Raw genomic sequence first — 16,908 nt, forward strand, 5'->3', positions numbered from 1 at the left:
TTAAAGAAACTTTTCAACTAGAATATTAAGCCAACTAGTGTTTGAAATTATTTTATTTTTAATTTCTCTATGTCGGTTAGGTTAACTCAATTATTTAGAAAATATTCCACATAAATAATGGACCCCACAACCAAAACCTTTAAAAGCCAATTTTACCACTCTTTGCCCCAAAAACAAACCTCTGAATTTCAAATCCCTCTTTCTTTCTTCTCAATCCACCGCCCCTCTTCAAAATTTTGTCTTTTTTTTTCTTATATTCACACCCCCTTTAACCCTAATTAGTGTCTCTTAATTACTCTTTCAGTTCCTTAACAACAGGTGCATACTTGTTCTATATTTGTAGATGAATCAAGAATCGATTATGCTGCTAATACTGGTTTTATTCTATTGTTATTTTCTATTTTCGGAATTTTTTTTAATTCAAATATTGTCTTCTGGGTATTTGAATTTTATATTTTTCGTGGACTTTTTTTAGATACCTATATGGGTTTCTTGAAGTTTTTTAAGGTTTATTTGATTTTCTTTATTGTGTTTTTAAGGTTTGTTAGCTTGTGTGTCGCTGTAGATTTTATTACTGTTACATGTCAGGTGTAATGAGGTTTTCATTAATTTGAGACACAAACAGAGTTTTTTGTTTGCGATCATTTTGGTTATTTGGGGAAGTATTAAAGGACCGTTTGGTTACAACTTTTAAGTATGAGCAAAAAAAAATCCTGCTGCAAAAAATCCAATTGTTTTACACAGTGTTTGGTATGAAGTACAAAACCCTGCATTACATGTTAATAACTTTTAAGTATAAGCAAAAAAAAAATTCCTGCTGCAAAAAATCTTATTGTTTTACACAGTGTTTGGTATGAAGTACAAAACCCTGCATTACATGTTAATAGTAACTTTTAAGTATAACCAAAAAAAAATCCTGCTGCAAAAAATCCTATTGTTTTACAGTGTTTGGTATGAAGTACAAAACCCTGCATTACATGTTAATCTCCTTATTTACAATGTTTGGTTTCCGGTACTAGAATTAACTTAAGTTATGTGGATTTTAATACCGGAAACCAAACTATCAAAGACACACGCTTAAGCCCTGAAGCGAGGCTCAAAACATGTTGAGCACTTTGCGTCGCTTAGCGGGCGCTTCAGTGTTGTCATTAAGGCTCTGACATACTTTTCCTTGCCAATGAGCGTAATCCGGAAGAGGCGACACTAAACAATTGATATTTTACTTTATCATAAATTTTCTTCAATTTCTCTGTCCATATATTTGGTATTCATGCTTATAGATATTATTCTTGGACTACACGTATATATTTGTAGTTTTTCTCCATTTGTGTCTTTCTTTAATAAAGCCCACATTTTATTTGCGTTTTGCGCTTAAAGCCCTACCAAACCTTAGAGCTTTTTTGCGCTTTTCGCCTTTGATAACATTAATGTGAATATAAGTTATACGGGGACCTATGTATTATTTTATATGGAATAGAAGGTGGAATAGGCAATGTGTATAAGAGGCAATCCCTAAAAAACAATCCTATTGTATAACAATCCTCGTATTATTAATCTCCGTACAAACAATCCCTCTATAACTAATCCATCAACCAAACGACTGGTATGCGTAATAAACTGAGATTAGGATTAATTGGTGGATATTGTTAATAGATATTGCTGGACAGGTTCTATTTAATTCTCATATGTTTTTATGGTGACTGTTTTAGTTATTTCTGTCAGTTTTAGGTGTAATAGGCTGGGAATAGGATTTATTGGTGGATATAGTTAATGGAGACAGGTCCTTTTGGGCCTTTTGGTTATTTATGGTAGTTTAATTTATTAATTTGGTAGAAGTATTATCAGTTGATAAAGTTAATAGAGAAAAGAATTTACTGTCTGTTAGACAACTTTTTAGTACTAGATTTATCTATAATCTACGTATGGACGCTTTGCAGTGTGAATAACGTGCATATGTTATAGATGCTATCTTGGTTTTGCATTTCAGCAGATGTGACCTTTTGATGTGGTTATTGCAGTAGCACAACAAATGGAGGGCCTTTGTTGCTGAGGAGATTTGCAGCTTTACATTAGCTTCTTCGTTGAACGAAGCTAATTTCAAGTTCACCTGATCATCAAATATGGTTGGTGGCCCTTTAGGTCGGAAATGTAAAACGAACGGCTCCATCTGTAGTAAAGTTGAGGAAAAGCAGTTAGATGCCCCAGTTCCTACTTCAGTGTCATCTGTTCGGAGATCTCCTGTTTTATCTAGCAAGGACACCACCCAAATTCTAAAGAAGAATTTATCACTTGCTTTTAGCACAAAAGTTTTGTGTGGAAAAGAAACAGAAAGTACACGGGAGTTGAGGAGCGCTGAGACAAGGAATAGAAGTTCATTTTCCGCACCTACAATTAGTTCTTCTGGAAAAACTAATACAGAAAAGCAAAACGGTAACAGTAAACTTTCTTTCCTTTCATGTCCTCCTTTTGAAGAAGAACAATATACTTTGATAAAGCATGTCTATTTGACTATAGACAATTTAGTAGCTCTATTCAAGCATGATTTTTTGTTTTTTGAAGTTGCTTGTTTATTCGTTACCGCATGAAAGCATTACTGCTTAACCTTTGATAGATGTCATTTTCTCCTTTTTTTTCTAATTAATTCTGTGTGCAGTTCACTATGTTACATGAATACATTATCCGTTGAATTCAGCTGAAATTTTATACCATCAGATTAGGTGTTATTGCCATTTCATGTTGCATCTCACTTAGGTTCAAAACAAGAAAAGGCAAGACATGAATACATCATGCCTTCTGCCAATCATACGCTTGCTACAGTTTAGCTTTATCATTTTTCAAGGATATCAAGATTCCATTTTTAATGTAGATGTGGTAGTTATTGTCATCTGGACTAGTGTGTAAAAAGATCTTATGGAAGTGAACAAAAATATTAATTCCAATTTTAGCAAAAGAAGATTCTGAGGAACTCTTTAAGTCCAAACTCCAACGGCCAATTTCTTTATCCAATCTTTGCCAATTATAATAAGATTTTCAAATGGTCGAGGATAATCTAAATCTGGTTGGATATGCTTTCACGTTTTCCTCATGGTTTTGTGGCTTGTATCTTCATTATCTTTTTTTTTTTTAAAATTTCAAGTCCATGTAGTGAGCAGCCAACTAGATTAGTGCAAAGGCATATACTCGTTTTTGGTATAAGACAAGCCAGTTAGATTACATTGTAACTTGTGAGCATCTTCATGTAAAATGACACCTAATGAATAATTTCCCCCATTTTATTTTGGTGCCTGCAAGTTAAATAAGATTAATGCTCTTGCTCTCGTTTCTCTCCCTCCCCTACCTCGCATAAGATAGAAAAGAGATTGGACTCAATTCCTCTCTCTTACCTATAAATAAGGGGGGTCAGATACTTTGACTGTTAAGCCTTCTTTGGCGCTCAATATCTTTGGTTGTGAGACCGGCGCTATTTCAGATTGCTTTACTGATATGGAACTGGAGCTTACTTCCATGATAAAGAGAGGCATTCCTATAATTCCTTCTGTCTTGATGTATGTTCCGTTTTCATCACTCGGGTCTCTGACTGAATTGTTCGTGTCAGGCGTCCGCAACTTAGTCAGATATTCTTAATTAATGGCTAGAGTTCATATTGAGGGGCTACATGAATGATATGGTACTTGAGGTGGCTAAGCAGTATACACATTTTTTTCCATTTGGTTTATAAGTTATCTAGAGTACTTATACTGCTTCTGAGATTTGAAGGTTACTGTTAAAACCTATAATAATGCATTAGCACATGTACTTTTTCTGCAATTGAATGTTGGTTATTCCTAAAAGTACCAAGGGCTTTAAGTAATACTCCCTCAGTCCCAAAAAGGATGATACTTTTCTGATTTCGAGAGTCAAACGAGTTGTTCTTTGACTACGGCTTTTTCATATACCTTTTTAAATATTTTGAATTGTTAATTATTGTGACTTATAGAGTACTTTTTATGTAGTTTCCAAATGTATAAATTTTATTTTAAAAAACATAAAGATTCTAGATTCGAATTCATGGTCAAAGTTAAGAAGTTTGACTCTCGAAATCGCAAAAGTATCATCCTTCTTGGGACGGGAGGAGTAAAATTTTAGTATCAGCATAAAAAGTACTCCTTTCCCTTAATTTAGAGGGTCCATATACTTTTTGTTCCAATTATTGCTTCATGAGATTTCTAACATTGATTACTACTTCTGACAGATCATACAGTCCAAGTCCTGCAAATGAAGACAAGGTTAAAAAAAGGTTCGGAATTAGAAGCAATTAAGACAAGCCAAGTGAAAGATGCTCCTGCTCCTAGAAGACCACCCTTGCCTCCTGTAACTAAGAAAATCAAGAAGATTTCAGCCGCCGCGCCTCAAGTCCTACAGGAAATAACGCCAACCCAGACTTCTAGCCATCAATCACAACCAACACCTAGACATACAAAGAGCTCTGAACTTCAGAAGACTTCATCTAAGACCCAGCTTTCACGTCAAAAGACGCAGGGCAAAACTCCTGTCCATCAATCCAAATATCAAAAGGCTCCAACTTCAGATATTTCGCAAAAAAGGACCCTCAACCAGAATTCGATGGGAAAGACAAGGATCCCTACTTCCATCAGGCAATCTAAATCGTCCACAAGTACCAAGGAGCCTTTAAGAATTAATGAAGAGCCTATCCACCATATTATATGGGAAGGTATGTCTAAAATTTTATCTCTTCATAGTGTTCCAAGACCACTATCTAGGGTAAGAAAGCTGCGCTTTAATCTTAAGCAAATGGGATATATAGGCTTACAGAACATAAGCGATCCTGATTTTACTGATTAGTTGATATATAGATTCAGTCGTACTGTAAATTTTATGGCGAGTTAATTTGCTTACTTTTTTCTGGAATGTGCACAACGAGCGATGATTTCAATGACATAACCTTGCTTGTGCTGCCCTTATCGGGATAAACACAGTGCTCACCAGCATATGCATTTCAGTTTTTTCTGCTTTAGTGCATTGCTAATCAATAATCTGTAAATTGGGATATATAGGCTTACAGAACATAAGCGATCCTGATTTTACTGATTAGTTGATATATAGATTCAGTCGTACTGTAAATTTTATGGCGAGTTAATTTGCTTACTTTTTTCTGGAATGTGCACAACGAGCGATGATTTCAATGACATAACCTTGCTTGTGCTGCCCTTATCGGGATAAACACAGTGCTCACCAGCATATGCATTTCAGTTTTTTCTGCTTTAGTGCATTGCTAATCAATAATCTGTAAATTGCAGGTCCGGATGAAACATTTGAATCTTCTGGAATCACTTGCCCACTATGTGAAAATGATCTGTCTTACATGCCTGCTGAATATGTAGATGAATATTATGATGATGTTGAGCCTTTGGTTCTCCCAAATGTTGCTATTTTTCCGTGTGGTCATTCTTTTCACAGTGTATGCTTAGATGGAATTGCCCCTGAAGAAAACTCAGGTGATCCTCCATGCTATTTTTGTCTCAGTTGCATGTCTTGAGAATTATGAGTCCCATCTCGTTTCTTCCGGATTCTCAAATCAATTTGTTGGGGGCATTCTTGAAGCGGCTTCAAGTAAATTTTGCCACGTGTACAGATCCCTTATGGTCTCTTTCCCTTTCGACTGTGTAGCCGCTCTAGCAGATACTATGAGCCCTTTGTCCCACGTATCTAACCAGCTCAGTGGGTCACCGGTTCTGCCAAAAACTCTCATATCATGAAGCTTTGGATGCGTTTGAAAGCCTCGATATGACTTGCAGAATAAAGTCTTTCTTCAATTTCAGCTGCTCATTTTAGTTCAATTTTTTTTGTCAATTTAGAAATAGCAATATATTGAGGCCAATTTCTCAAGATTATTTCCAGGATTTTACATGCTTATTAAAAGATCTCAGAGCTTCAGTTTTGGCATGGTTTCTTACTTCCTCCATTTCCTATTTATACAAATTAGGAACATGCCTCTTTGAGTAAGTTAACGTCATAGCACTTGACCATAGTTGGTTTTCTGTTGCATGCATTTCTAGATGTTTCATGACGCCAAAATCTGCTATAATATGACTTGAAAATACAGTAGCATAGAGTATATAATATTGTGTTGCATGACCCCAAAACACCAAAAAATGAACCCGAAATGCCAAAAAGCAATGTTAGTCATGCGACGCAATTCGTCACTAGGTCATTTCTTATGGACCTAAAAAATTTCAGATCAATCGGAATCCGTCAATAAACTTCTATGAAATCAGCATGTACTAATACACACGAGAAAGTGGATATAATCATAAAGTACTGTTGCATGATCTCGAAACGCTATAAAATGAACTCTAAAGTCATGGCGAACCAATGAGTATTGGTCACAAGGCCGTTTCCTATGGTACTACAAAATTTCAGGCCAATCAGAGTCCGTAAAAAATATTCTACAAAATCAACATGTACTAAATTTATGTTGCATGACCACGAAACGCTGGAAAATAAACTCGAAAGTCATAGCGAAGCAATGAGTATTTGTCGCTAGGCCGCGTTACCTAGGAACGGTCATGCATAAACGATGAGTATTGTTCTTTAGGTCGTTTCTTATGGGCCCACAGAATTTTAGGCGATTCGGAATCCGTCGCTCGAATTCATGAAGATGGCGGAGACATTAGCACGCGAAAAAATGAGAATCATCCTCAATTCCTGTTTTATGGCCCTAAAACGCCAAAAAATGAGGAATGGTCACGGCGAAGCAATGACTATTGTTTATTAGGTCATTTTTTATGGGCCAACAAATCTTTAGGCGATTCGAAGCCTGCCACTCAAATTCATGAAGATGGCGTGAATATTAGCACAAGAAAAATCGGAAATCGACTTGAATTCATATTTTTTGGCCCTAAAACACCAAAACATGTGGAGCAGTCATGACAAATCCATGACTATTGTTTATTAGGTCATTTTAATGGGCCCACAAAATTTTAGGCGATTCGTAACTCATCGCCCGAATTCATGAAGATGGCGTTGACATTAGCACACAAAAAAATGAAAATCGTCCTAAATTCCTATTTTATAGCCCTAAAACGCGAAAAAATGAGGAACAATCCTAGCGAAGTGATGACTATTGTTCATCAGGTAGTTTTTTATGGACCCGCAAAATTTTAGGAGATTCGGAGCCGGTCGTCCGAATTCATGATGATGGCATAGACTATAGCACACGAGAATCTAGGAATCGTCCTGAATTCCTATTTTATGCCCCTAAAATGTCAAAAAATGAGGAACGGTCATGGCGAAGCGATGACTATTATTCATTAAATCATTTTATGGGCCGTCAAAATCTTATGAGATTCAGGGTCGGTCAGCCGAATCCATGTAGATGGTTTGGGCTATAGCACATGAAATTGTGGGAATCATTTTGAATTCTTGTTTTATGGCCCTAAAGTACCAAACAATGAGGAACAATCATGGTGATGAAATGATTATAGTTCATTAGGTCATTTTTGATGAGCTCACAAAATTTTAGGAGATCCGTAGTCGGTCCTCCGAATTCATGCAGATGACGTGGACATAGCATACGAAAATCTAGAAATCGTCATGAATTCCTGTTTTATGGCCCTAAAATGCCAAAAAATTGAGGAACGACCATGGCGAAGTGATGGATATCGTTCATTAGGTAATTCTTTTTATGGGCCTGCATAATTTTAGGATATTCGGAGTGGGCCACCCGGATTTATCCAGATGGCATAGACTATAACACATAAAAAACTGGGAATCGTTCTGAATTCTTATTTTATGGCCCTAAAATGCCAAAAGATGAGGAACGGTCATGAGAAGTGATGACTACTGTTCATTAGGTCATTTTTGTTAAGCTCGCAAAATTTTAGGAGATTTGGAGTCGTTCGCGTGAATTCATGCAGATGGCGTGGACTATAGTACACAAAAATCTGGGAGTCGTCCTGAATTTTTGATTTATGGCCCTAAAATGCCAAAAATGAGGAACGACCATGGCGAAGCAATGACTACTGTTCATTAGATCATTTTTGATGGGCCTGCAAAAATTTTAGGAGATTCGGAGTCGGTCGCCCGAATTCATGCAGATGGAGTGGATTATGACACATAAAAATCTGGGAATCGTCTTAAATTCCTATATTATGGCCCTAAAATGCCAAAAACATAAGTTACGGTCATGGGAAAGCAATGACTATTGTTCATTATGTCTTTTTTATGGGCCCGCAAAATTTTAGGAGATTGAGAGTCGATCTCCCGAATTAATGAAGATGGCGTGGACATAGCATACGAAAATCTAGGAATTGTCATGAATTCTTGTTTTAAGGCCCTAAAACACTAAAAAAAATGAGGAACGGTCATGGAGAAATGATGACATTGTTCATAAGGTCGTTTTTGTTGGGCCGAAATGTTTTAGGTGATTTAGGCTGGTCGGCCAAATTCATGCCGGTGGTGTGAACTATAGCACACGAAAATCTAGGAATCATCTTGAATTCCCGTTTTATGAACCTAAAATGCCAAAAAATAAGAAACGATTATAGCGAAGCGATGACTATTATTCATTAGGTCGTTTTTATGGGCCCTCAAAATTTTAGGAGATTCGGAGACGATCGCCCGAATTCATGCAGATGGTGTGGATGCACACGAAAATTTGAGAATCGTCGTAAATTCCAATTTTATAGCCCTAAAATACCAAAGAATAAGGAAGGGTCATGGCGAAGCGATGACTAATTTTCATTAGATCATTTTTATGGTCCCGCAAAATTTTAAAAGATTCAGAACTGATCGCGCAAATTGATGCATATGGAGTATACTATAGCACACAAAAATATGAGAATCGTCTTGAATTCATGTTTTATGGCCCTAAAATTTTAAAAACACAAACACAAACCGATGCTTAGGTTGTTTTTGATGAGCCCACAAAATTTTAGAAAATTCGGAGTCAATCGCCAGAATTCATGCAGTTGGCGTGGACTATAACACACGAAAATCTATTTTTTTCTGAATTCCTGTTTTATGAACTTAAAACGCCAAAAATAAGAAACGGTCATGGTGAAGCGATGAATTTTTGTAACGACCCGGCCGGTTGTTTTGAGAATTTAAGTCCCGCCCGGCGGCATAAGTCCCTGAGCAACTTCATATTATGTGTATTGACTTGCGTGCGTGGTTGAATTCAGTTACCGGATGATTCAGAGTGATTTGGGACACTTAGTCCCTAAAACGGTAGCTTAAGTCTTAGGATTTTGACCGTAGTCGGAACTATGTGAAGACGACTCCGGAATGGAGTTCTGTCAGTTCCATTAGCTCCGTTGGGTGATTTTGGACTTGGAGCGTGTTCGGACTATAAATCTGAGGTTTGTAGTTGATTTAGGCTTGAAATGGCGAAAGTCAAATTTTTGGAGATTTGGACCGGAAGTGGACTTTTCGATATCGGGGTCGGAATGCGATTCCGAGAGTTGGAGCAGCTCCGTTATGTTATTTGAGACTTGCCTGCAAAATTTAACGTCATTCCGGGTTGATTTGATAGGTTTCGGCAAGAGTTTTAGAAGTTGAAAGATTTGAAATTATAAGTTCGATTCATGGTGCGATTTGTGGTTTCGACATTGTTTGATGTGACTTTAAGGCTCGACTAAGTTCGTATGGTATATTAGGATTGGTTGGTATGTTTGGTTGAGGTCCCGGGGGCCTCGAGTGAGTTTCGGGTGCTTAACGGATTAAAAGTTTGATTTGTGTTACTGCTAAGTCTTTAGGTTTCTGGTATTTTCGCACCTGCGAAGAAGAGACCGCAGGTGCGAGAGCGCATGTGCGGAGAGGCAAGCGTAGAAGCGAAAAAATGGAGGAGTGCCAGGGGTCGCAGGTACGAGGAAAATTTCGCATCTACGATGCCCGCAGATGCGAAGATTGAGGCGCAGGTGTGAGAAGAGCTAGACTTGACAGTCTCCGCAGGTGCGGAGAAATTGTGCGCATCAATGGCTACGCAGAATCGGATTTTTGGCGTGCAGAAGCGAGAGGAAGCGCATGTGCGGTTGGACATGCGCACCTGCGGTCGCGCAGATGCGGCTAGTTATGCGCAAGTGCGGTCACGCCTGGGCAGAAAAGAGAAATCCGAGGGTTTGGTTTCATTCTTCGTTTTTGAACTTGAGAGCTCGGAATTTGGCGATTTTTCGAGGGTTTTTCAGAGAAAACTTTGGGGTAATGATTCCTAACTCGTTTTTGGTTGTTTTTCATTAATCCATAGTTGTTTTCTCCATTTAGTTTCGGGTTTGGATTGAAAACTTAGGAAAAATGGGAAGAAGTTCTTCAACTAAGAGTTTTGAGTTTTGATTGGGATTTAGAGATCGAATTTGAATAATTTTGGTACGAGTGAACTTGCGAGTGAATGGGTGTTCGTATTTTGTGACTTTTATCCGATTCCGAGACGTGGGTCCGGGTCGACTTTTTAGGGCGAATTTCAAAATTTTTATTAAATATTGATTTCAATGATTAGATAAGTTTATTATTGTTGTATTCATGTTATGCAATTGTGTTTGGCTAGATTTGGGCCATTCGGAGTCGGATAATTGAGGAAAGGACATTCTTACGGACTGTTTGAGCTTGGTTCGAGGTAAGTATCTGGCCTAACCTTGTGTGGGGGATTTTTCCCTTAGGATTTGAGTCTTCTATGTTGATTTGTAGTCCATGCACGCGAGGTGACGAGTGCGTGCTCGGACTTATTTATGAAAAGTTGGCCTTTTGGGATTCTTAGGTCCTTATATTCACTGAGTATGAAGTTGCTCTTGATATGATTAAGTTCATATTTACTAGTTTCGCCTCTACATACTTTAATTAAAATTAATTGCTTTCAGGATTCACTCTTATTATCTATTTGACTCTTATTTGACTTAACTGAAGATTTTACCTCCTCTATTGTCATGCTATCTTTTCATAACTGCTTATCTTTATTTGAAATTATTATTGTATTATATTATAATTTGTTCAGTCTTAATTGAGGTTATGATTATCTTTCCGCTGCTTATCCTTAATTTAATTGTTAAAAATTCTTAGTAATTTCTCAACCTTAAAAGAAGTTTTAGATATCATATTTCTTAGTCGACTTGTTTTATTTGGAATTATTTGACTCGTATTAGTTTTCCTGTTGTTGAAATGTATATTGTGGGATCGTTGATACACATTAGTTTCCACTTTGTTGAGTTGTTCTCTTTACGCCTATCATTCTTTATTGTGGTTGTTCCTTGTGATTTGGTCCCATATTTTTCCTTTGATTTAAAAGTTCTTGAGTTGATTTACTTGTCGTACTTTGTATTATTGCCATTGTTGTTGTTGTATTTGTTGTGGTGATGCACGAGGTTTCTGCCGTGCGGTTATTATTGTGGTGATGCACGAGGTTTCTGTCGTGCGATTGTTATTATTGTGATGCACGAGGTTTCTGCCGTGCGGTTGTTGTTATGGGGTTGCACGAGGTTTATGTCGTGCTATTGTTACTATTGATATTTGCACATGCGGCGTGACAAGGTGGGATATATATATGTGTGGGTTGCGCATGTGGCGAGACAAGGTGGGAACATTATTATGCACGTGTGGCGAGACAAGGCGGGCATTTATGTTACTATTGCACACGTGGCGAGACAAGGTGGGTTGTGTCAGGGATTGATTTGTGATGATTTGTGGCCTGGGGGCATTCTTGTTGTTGATATTTGTGAAGTGGTATACATACATGTGTGAGCTTTATCTTGTGAAAGCTGTGAGAAAATATTCTACGTGTTGTCCGTTCTTTTTTCTTATGCTTATTTGCTGATATGGACTATGGTAGGACACTTGCACAAGCATACACATAGTTAAGCACTCTTATCGGATAAGTGGTGTTCTTGATATTGTTGAGCATAGATGCTCACCCTCGTTTACTTGTCTTCTATGCGAGAATGGCTCTATTGGCACGTGAGTCGTCAGTGTGGTTATGAGGTTTTATGAGGGCATAGGATGCCAAGTGTTAGGGTTCAGGTATTGAGACCCGTGAGTTGTGAATTGTCCAAGGTTCGGTACCTCGTGGAGTTGTTGACTAAAACCTGATGTAAAAACGGTTGTAATTACTGAGTTATTACTTGTCCTTGCTGTATTCGTGATTCCGGATTTAGGTTGCATTCCATTTACTTTGTTTGCGTCATTTTCATGATATTCCGCTGATACTTATTGTTTTCTTGCTATAATGCCATTACTGTATTGTGAGCCATATTGCATAGTCTTTATGTATACATCATACTTCTGTTATGCATGTGCTTATATCTGTTCAGTTTATTAGACCAATGGGTGTCTTGACTGTTCCTTGTCACTACTCCACCGAGGTTAGTCTTGATACTTACTGGGCACCGCTGTGGTGTGTTCATGCTACTCTTCTGCACATTTTTGTGCAGATCCAGGTACTTGTTCATTAGCTAGCTGTGTGGACTGTTGCTGTGGAGACTCAAGGTAAACCTGGTGCTGCGTTCGCAGGCTTCGGAGTCACCTTCCAGTTTTCATTTTGCACTGTTTATACTTATTTCTAAACAATTGTATTTAGAAGTTTTCTAGCAAACACTCTGTAGAGCTTATGACTTGTACTACCGATTTTGGAAATTTTTAAGAGATTCTAATTAAATAATGTTGTTGTTTTAATTATTGTTAGGCTTACCTAGTCCCTAAGACTAGGTGCCATCACGATACACAACGGAGGGAAAATTGGGTCGTGAAAAGTTGGTATCAGAGCTCTAGGTTCATAGGTGCTACGAGTCATAAGCGAGTTTGGGTAGAGTCTGGCGGATCGGTACGGAGACGTCTGTACTTATCTTCGAGAGGCTACAAAACTTTTAGGACAATCTCACTTCTTTCATTCCTATCGTGCCAGCTTATTGATCTCGGAGTTTGAACTTCTATTATTCCATTCTCTCACAGATGGTGAGGACACGAGCTACAGTTATAGACGATGCTGCTCCTGGAGCAAGAATCGCTAGAGGCAGAGGCAGAGGCCGATGAGGAGTAAGTGTCGCAGCCAGAGCACCTACCAGAGCAGCAGTTGAGGAGCCGCCAATTGTTCCAATTAGGGAGGAGGTATCGGAGGCGCCTGTTGTTACCCCCGGACTTCAGAAGACCTTAGTACAGTTCCTGAGCATGTTTGGTACATTGGCTTAGGCTGGGTTGATTCCGGTTGCACCAACTACTTCACAGACCGGGGGAGGAACCCAGACTCCTGCCGCCCACACCCCAGAGCAGCGCATTCATGTTGGTTAGGCTCCCGGTATCATGGCGACACAACCTGTGGTCCCAGTTCAGCCCGTGGTCAGGGCAGTAGCATCTGAGGAAGAGCAGCTTAGACTTGCCAGGTTCAAGAAATATGACCCTCCAACATTTAGCTGTTTGGCTTCAGAGAGTACACATGGTTTTCTGGAGGAGTGTCATCGCATTCTCCGTACTATGGGTATTGTGGAGACGAGCGGGGTTGCTTTTATTACATTCCAGCTCAGGGGAGCGGCTTATTAGTGGTGGCGGGCATATGAGTTGGATAGCCCGGCCGAGTTAGCTTCACTTACATGGGTTCAGTTTTCAGAGATATTCCTGAGAGAGTTTGTACCTTAGTCCCTTCGAGATGCATGGCGCGCGGAGTTTGAGCAGCTGCGCCAGGGCACTATGTCAGTGTCAGAGTATGCCGTGAGATTCGGTGATTTGGCCAGGCATGCACCTGCTTTGGTCGCCACAGTTAGAGAGCGTGTCCGTAGATTCATTGAGGGACTCAGACGTGACATTCGGTTCAGCATGGCTCGTGAGTTAGAGTCAGATGTTTCGTTTTAGCAGGTGGTAGGGATCGCCAGCCGAGTAGAGGGCATGTGGGACCAGGAGAGAGAAGATAGTCGAGGCTACGAGAGAGAGTACATGCGAGATCAGGAGAGAGAGGAAAGGGAGGTGAGGAGGCCTCGTAGACCGGAGAGATCTACTGGTCCTTATTTTAGAGGCAGGGTACGACATGGTAGAGGTTTTGTGGGTCAGCCAGTTCAGTTTGCACTTCAGGCTTCGCACAATATTTCGGGTGCTCATGGGTCTCAGAGTACCCGTACCGCACAATTCCCACAACCACGTCAGCAGAGAGGTTGCTTCGAGTGTGGAGATACCGGCCACAGGGTGAGAGATTGTCCTAGACTTCGGACAGGTGTGTCACATCAGAGTATTCAGGCGAGTAGAGGGCGCCCAAGATGGGAAGGCCCGACCCGTTGATGTGTTTCATATAGTAGGCTCGAGGTCACTATGCCAGATGATGTCATACATGTATTCTTTTGATTTGTTACAGAGGGGCACCATTCGTATTTTGATTCGGTCCTACTTATCGGGGCGAGTTCCCCTACTTGTTGTCCTACATATGGGTGCGTTTATGACTCAGTATTATGTTTAGGTGTTTACCCCTATTGGGAGACTCTATGAGTGGTAGCCCGTGTCTATCATTTGTTTCTATTCATTATTACGAGACTAGAAGTGAATTCATGTTGTCCATTATGGCAGGTTGATGTGATTCCTGAGTAAATTGATTATAAATTGTGATTTGATACTCTATCGGGATGAGAGTTTAGCAAGTGTTGAGATTTTATTGGCAAAATTGAGTTAGTGAAAGATTTCCATTTGTATGATGTGTATTCGACTTCTGATTCAGATTTGAGGGTGAGACCCTTGCTATTCCATGTGATTTGATATGTCTGAGTCGGGCTGCGTGCCGCGGTGGAGGGTGATGCCGGGATGAGATCCTTATGATTTGTTCATGTACTTTGATTTTTCATTTTGAATTGATTCGTAGTAGGGTATTGTAAGAAAGTTGTGCCTGTCGGGCTTGTTTGATATTTATCTTATGTGTTTCCCTTTACATACTTAGTCCATTTCGTTATGTGCTTCTTGAGTTTTGGCTTGCGGGGTGTGTTCCCGGTGGTGTTAGTTTTGATTTGTTGAATTGGGTGTATAGTTATGAGGTCTTCGTGTTTCTTGCATCATTATCAGCATTGTGGAGGTTTGAAACAGGTTGCTAACGGATATGGGTCTAATTGCCGGTGCTGGTTTTGATTTCGGGCAGCTATTGTGATCAGAAATGTTATCATGGGCCTATGTATGGCGTTTTGTTGTGTGGTCGTACCTTGTAGGTGTAGGCATGAGTTGTTACAGCTGGTTGAGACTGTTATCGGTTATGGATTTAGAATCGGGTCTTTTGAAGACAAATGGAAGTTAAGCATTTTGACTCTAAGGCTTATCAGTATTGGCTGAAATGATGAATTACAGTTGGGATGGTGTCATCAGGCTTATATGGATTGGGGTGACGTGGAGTCGCCCGCGGGTGTGTGTTGGATATGTACCTTCAGTGATTTAAAGACTTCGAGGCGATTCTTAGCACGTTCGAGGACGAACGTTGGTTTAAGAGGGGAAGGATGTAACGACCTGGCCGGTCATTTTGAGAATTTAAGTCCCGCCCGACGGCATAAGGCCCTGAGCAACTTCATATTATGTGTATTGACTTGCGTGCGTGGTTGAATTTAGTTACCGGATGATTCAGAGTGATTTGGGACACTTAGTCCCTAAAACGGAAGCTTAAGTCTTGGAATTTTGACCGTAGTCGGAACTATGTGAAGATGACTCCGGAATGGAGTTCCGTCAGTTCCATTAGCTTCGTTGGGTGATTTTGGACTTAGGAGCATGTCTGGACTGTAAATCTGAGGTCTGTAGCTGATTGAGGCTTGAAATGGCGAAAGTCAAATTTTTGGAGATTTGGACCGGAATTGGACTTTTTGATATCGGGGTCGGAATGCAATTCCGAGAGTTGGAACAGCTCCGTTATGTTATTTGGGACTTGCGTGCAAAATTTGACGTCATTCCGGATTGATTTGATAGGTTTTGGCACGAGTTTTAGAAGTTGAAAGATTTGAAATTTATGAGTTCGATTCATGGTGCGATTTGTGGATTCGACGCTGTTTAATGTGACTTTAAGGCTCGACTAAGTTCGTATGGTGTATTAGGATTGGTTGGTATGATTGGTTGAGGTCCCGGTGGCCTCGGGTGAGTTTCGGGTGCTTAACGGATTAAAAGTTTGATTTGTGTTACTGCTAGGTCTTCAGGCTTCTGGTATTTTCGCACCTGTGAAGAAGAGATCGCAGGTGCGAGAGCGCATGTGCGGAGAGGCAAGCGCAGAAGCGGAAAAATGGAGGAGTGCCAGGGGTCGCAGGTGCGAGGAAAATTCCGCATCTGTGATTCCCGCAGATGCGAAGATTGAGGCGCAGGTGTGAGAAGAACTGGACTTGACAGTCTCCGAAGGTGCGGAGAAATTGTGCGCATCAGCGGCTCCGCAGAAGTGGATTTTTGGCGCACAGAAGCGAGAGGAAGCGCATGTGCGGTTGGACATGCGCACCTGCGGTCGCGCAGATGCGGCTAGTTATGCGCAAGTGCGGTCACGCCTGGGCAGAAAAGAGAAATCCGAGGGTTTGGTTTTATTCTTTGTTTTTGGACTTGAGATCTCGGAATTTGGCAATTTTCGAGAGTTTTTCAAAGGAAACTTTGGGGGTAATGATTTCTAACTCGTTTTTGGTTGTTTTCCATTAATCCATAGTTGTTTTCTCCATTTAGTTTCGGGTTTGGATTGAAAACTTAGGAAAAATGGGAAGAAGTTCTTCAACTAAGAGTTTTGAGTTTTGATTGGGATTTATACATCAGATTTGGATAATTTTGGTACGAGTGAACTCGCGAGTGAATGAGTGTTCGTATTTTGTGACTTTTATCCGATTCCGAGACGTGGGCCCGGCTCGACTTTTTTTAGGGCGAATTTCGGAATTTTTATTAAATATTGATTTCATTGAATAGATAAGTTTATTATTGTTGTATTCATGTTATGCAATTGTGTTTGGCTAGATT

At 39.8% G+C, this 16,908-nt stretch overlaps 1 protein-coding gene across 1 annotated transcript; it reads left to right on the forward strand.

Moving 5' to 3' along the window:
- Nucleotides 1-356: 356 nt before the first annotated feature.
- LOC107792826 (uncharacterized) lies at nt 357-5,938 on the forward strand. The gene is made up of 3 exons (XM_016615065.2): nt 357-2,430; nt 4,232-4,711; nt 5,298-5,938. Exons 1-3 carry the CDS (start codon nt 2,121-2,123, stop codon nt 5,534-5,536), a joined length of 1,029 nt encoding a protein of 342 aa, XP_016470551.1. The 5' UTR covers nt 357-2,120; the 3' UTR covers nt 5,537-5,938.
- Nucleotides 5,939-16,908: the final 10,970 nt, after the last annotated feature.

This window comes from Nicotiana tabacum, chromosome 18 (genome assembly GCF_000715075.1).
Source record: "Nicotiana tabacum cultivar K326 chromosome 18, ASM71507v2, whole genome shotgun sequence".
Classification (NCBI taxonomy): Eukaryota; Viridiplantae; Streptophyta; class Magnoliopsida; order Solanales; family Solanaceae; genus Nicotiana; species Nicotiana tabacum.